This window comes from Nicotiana attenuata, unplaced genomic scaffold (assembly GCF_001879085.1).
Source record: "Nicotiana attenuata strain UT unplaced genomic scaffold, NIATTr2, whole genome shotgun sequence".
NCBI classification, from domain to species: Eukaryota; Viridiplantae; Streptophyta; class Magnoliopsida; order Solanales; family Solanaceae; genus Nicotiana; species Nicotiana attenuata.
The window spans coordinates 84,374-87,750 of NW_017673920.1; the positions used below are offsets into that span (position 1 = coordinate 84,374).

Consider the following 3,377-nt stretch of genomic DNA (forward strand, 5'->3'; position numbering starts at 1 on the left):
CACAAAACCTCTATTTATTGCCTTGTATTCCTCATACTTCTTTTTTTCATTCTGTCAGTTTTAGTTCCATGGATTCTCTTTATCTTTTTCTCCATTTTTCCCATTTCTTCCTACTTTTCTTGATTTAGTATTCTTCCTCGTGGTTTTTTGAGTGGTTTGGCCACAACCCCATTTATATTTCAGAGCCAGCTGGTGAGCGGTGGTCAATATAATCTTTATTAGTGTGATTATAGGTGAAATAATTAATTCTTGATTACATAAAACAGAACCAGTTTTCAAAAATCTTAAGTAGATGGAAAATTATTCGGGACTTGTTAAGGAGGATGATCAACAGATGGAATTACCTCCTGGGTTTCGATTTCATCCAACTGATGAAGAATTGATTACTCATTATTTGTCTAACAAAGTTGTGGATAGCAATTTCTTTGCTATTGCTATTGGAGAAGTTGACTTGAACAAGATTGAACCTTGGGACCTCCCATGTAAGCTTCTCAAATTAGTACTGTATAATCTTTTCATTTTCCTCAATTCATATATAGAACGAGAAGAAGGTAGTCTCGGAGCAACAGTAAAGTTGTCTCCGTTGTCTCCGTGTAACCTATTGGTCATTGGTGGAGCCGTAGAATTAGCCACTGATGCTTGCATCAGGATTGACTGCCTACATCACATCCTTCTTTCCCCGGACCCTGCACGAACACGTGATGCTTCACGCGCCAGATTGCCCTTTTTTTTACATATGGACTGAGACGGGACGTGTGTCACGTGTTTAATGGAGCAACATGAATACTAATAATTTATATAGTCAACCTCAACTTACTGTTGTTGTTGTTGTTAGTTTCAGATATGGCATTTTGATGATATTTTTCTTTTTGGGAATGTAGGGAAGGCAAAAATGGGGGAAAAAGAATGGTATTTTTTCTGTGTGAGAGACAAGAAGTACCCAACAGGGTTGAGAACAAACAGGGCAACAGCTGCAGGTTATTGGAAAGCAACTGGAAAAGACAGGGAGATTTTCAGAGGAAAATCTCTTGTTGGGATGAAGAAAACTCTGGTTTTTTACAAAGGGAGAGCTCCAAAAGGTGAAAAGACAAATTGGGTCATTCATGAATATAGACTTGAGGGAAGATTGTCTCTTCAAAATCTCCCCAAGACAGCAAAGGTAATTCTTGTCATCTTTTCTTCTGTCCCCTCTTTCAATCAAGCAGGGTCAACAAAGTAGTTTTTGTGCAAACAGTATATATATATATGTATGAAAAATTTATTAAGTATCTTGAATACAATTAGTATTAAAATTTACTCAAATCGCTATAGAAATTCATAGAAGGTGAGTCTTGGCGTAACTGGTAAAGTTGCTGCCATGTAATTAGGAGATCACGGGTTCGAGCTATGGAAATAGCTTCTTGCAGAAATATAGGGTAAGTTACGTACAATAAACCCTTGTGGTCCAGTCCTTCCCCGGACCCAATGCATAGCCGGGAGCTTCGTGCACCGGACTACTCTAGCAACCCATAAACACCAAATGCTGTATGCGCCTCTAAATCAAGATTCTTTTTCTAACTCTTTTTTTTTTTTTTTTACTGTATTGTAGAATGAATGGGTCATTTGCAGAGTATTTCAAAAGAGCTGTGGTGGGAAGAAAATCCATATTTCAGGACTAGTGAAGCTGAATTCCGATGAAAATGAAATGGCGAATAGTAATTTTCTGCCACCATTGACAGACTCTTCTCCTTATATTGGCAAGATCAAACCTGCTGCTTCCCAATCCAGCCACGTGCACTGCTTCTCCAATTTTTTTACTGCTCAAAAGAGCCAAGAAAACATGATCAATTATTTCAACAATTCTCCTAATTTCTCTGCTCTCTCAAATCCAATGAATGATATTCCCATAAGTACATTTTCTTGTAACCAAATATTCCCAGTTCAGAATTATACTCAAAATTTTAAGAAAGAGGAGATAGTTAGTTTATCTCAAGAAACAAAGCTAAGCACTGACATGAATAATGAAATTTCCTCAATTGTGTCAAATCTTGAACTGGGAAAGAGATTACTTGAAGATCAGAGTCTTGATTGCCTTTGGAGTTACTGAAATAAGCAAAAATCAGAAGAAAGAGCAGAGAAGAGGCAGAACTAGTAGTAGTTATTATGGTGTGGAATTAATTTTATGTGCATGGATTTCTGATTTCTTAAGTTGCATTGAAGGCCGATGTCCGAATCATATCGATATAAAGGATGCACTGATAGTGTAAAAATTTATTTATACTGGCTTGAATCCGTTGCACGAAAACAATGTTATGTTTTGAATTTCTTTTTTTTAAATTTTATATTTTCCTGTTGCTTATCTAGGGCTAAATATTGTGGTGATGTTGAAGTTATAAATTTAATACTGAATGCTATAGCCTATAGGCATGAGATTTGTGGGAGATCAGGTTGGTGAGTTTGTGATATTTTCTTGTGTTTTTTCTCTTTGGAAATCTATATGCTGTGGACCCCTCTCCCTCCCCTATCCATATTTTGTATTTATTTATGTCATGATTTATAAATAAATCTCATAATGCAATAATTGTGATTTGATCCTTATTGGTTGTCGATATGCAACTACGCGCTTGTAAGAATAGAGAGGTGGTTTCCAATAGACCATCGGCTCAGGAAAGCATAAGCACTACATTAATGAAAATATAGACACGAAGGGACAGTACCAAAAGGCCATATAAAAGCAGAATAAAAATAACAAGATAGTAAGGTGATCAACAATGAAAGAAAACAACGATTAGTCATAAAAACTTACTACCAACAGAAAGCGACATTGCGTACCAATACTACTGTTATGAATACTCTAGACTACCATAATCCTCGACCTCCATACCTTCCTATGAAGGGACATATCCTCGGCCAGCTGAAGTTGCGCCATGTCTTGCCTAATCACCTCTCCCCACTTCTTCTTTGGTCTACCTCTACCTCTCCATAGGCCCTCCAATGTCAACCTCTCACATCTCCTCACCGGGGCGTCTGTGCTCCTCCTCCTCACATGGCCAATTGATAGGTTTTCAATATCTTTGCCTTGTGTTTTGATAATCTAACAAACTTAATGTCAAGAACCAGGTAGGGAACCTGACTTACGTGGATTACACTGCATTTAATGGATTTCAGCCAAATGTGAACTGCTACAGCTTCAGGAGCTAGGAAACTAAACAAGGACCTGCTGCCCTTGTGGTTCCCTCATAGCAGTACAAAGTCAGTTGGACACAGCTGGAAACGAAGTGACTGCCTGCACTGTTTCTGCCGCACTGCACTGTTTCCAGAGCCTACTCATTCCTGACAAACTAAAGTGCTCACATCAAATCAAGGTGTACCAACATGAGTTTATATTGGAACATCAC

At 38.0% G+C, this 3,377-nt stretch overlaps 1 protein-coding gene across 1 annotated transcript; it reads left to right on the forward strand.

Moving 5' to 3' along the window:
• Positions 1-59: 59 nt before the first annotated feature.
• On the forward strand, positions 60-2,301 carry LOC109217620 (NAC domain-containing protein 100-like). The gene is made up of 3 exons (XM_019381886.1): positions 60-482; positions 882-1,159; positions 1,589-2,301. Exons 1-3 carry the CDS (start codon positions 293-295, stop codon positions 2,084-2,086), a joined length of 966 nt encoding a protein of 321 aa, XP_019237431.1. The 5' UTR covers positions 60-292; the 3' UTR covers positions 2,087-2,301.
• The last annotated feature ends 1,076 nt before the right edge of the window (positions 2,302-3,377 follow it).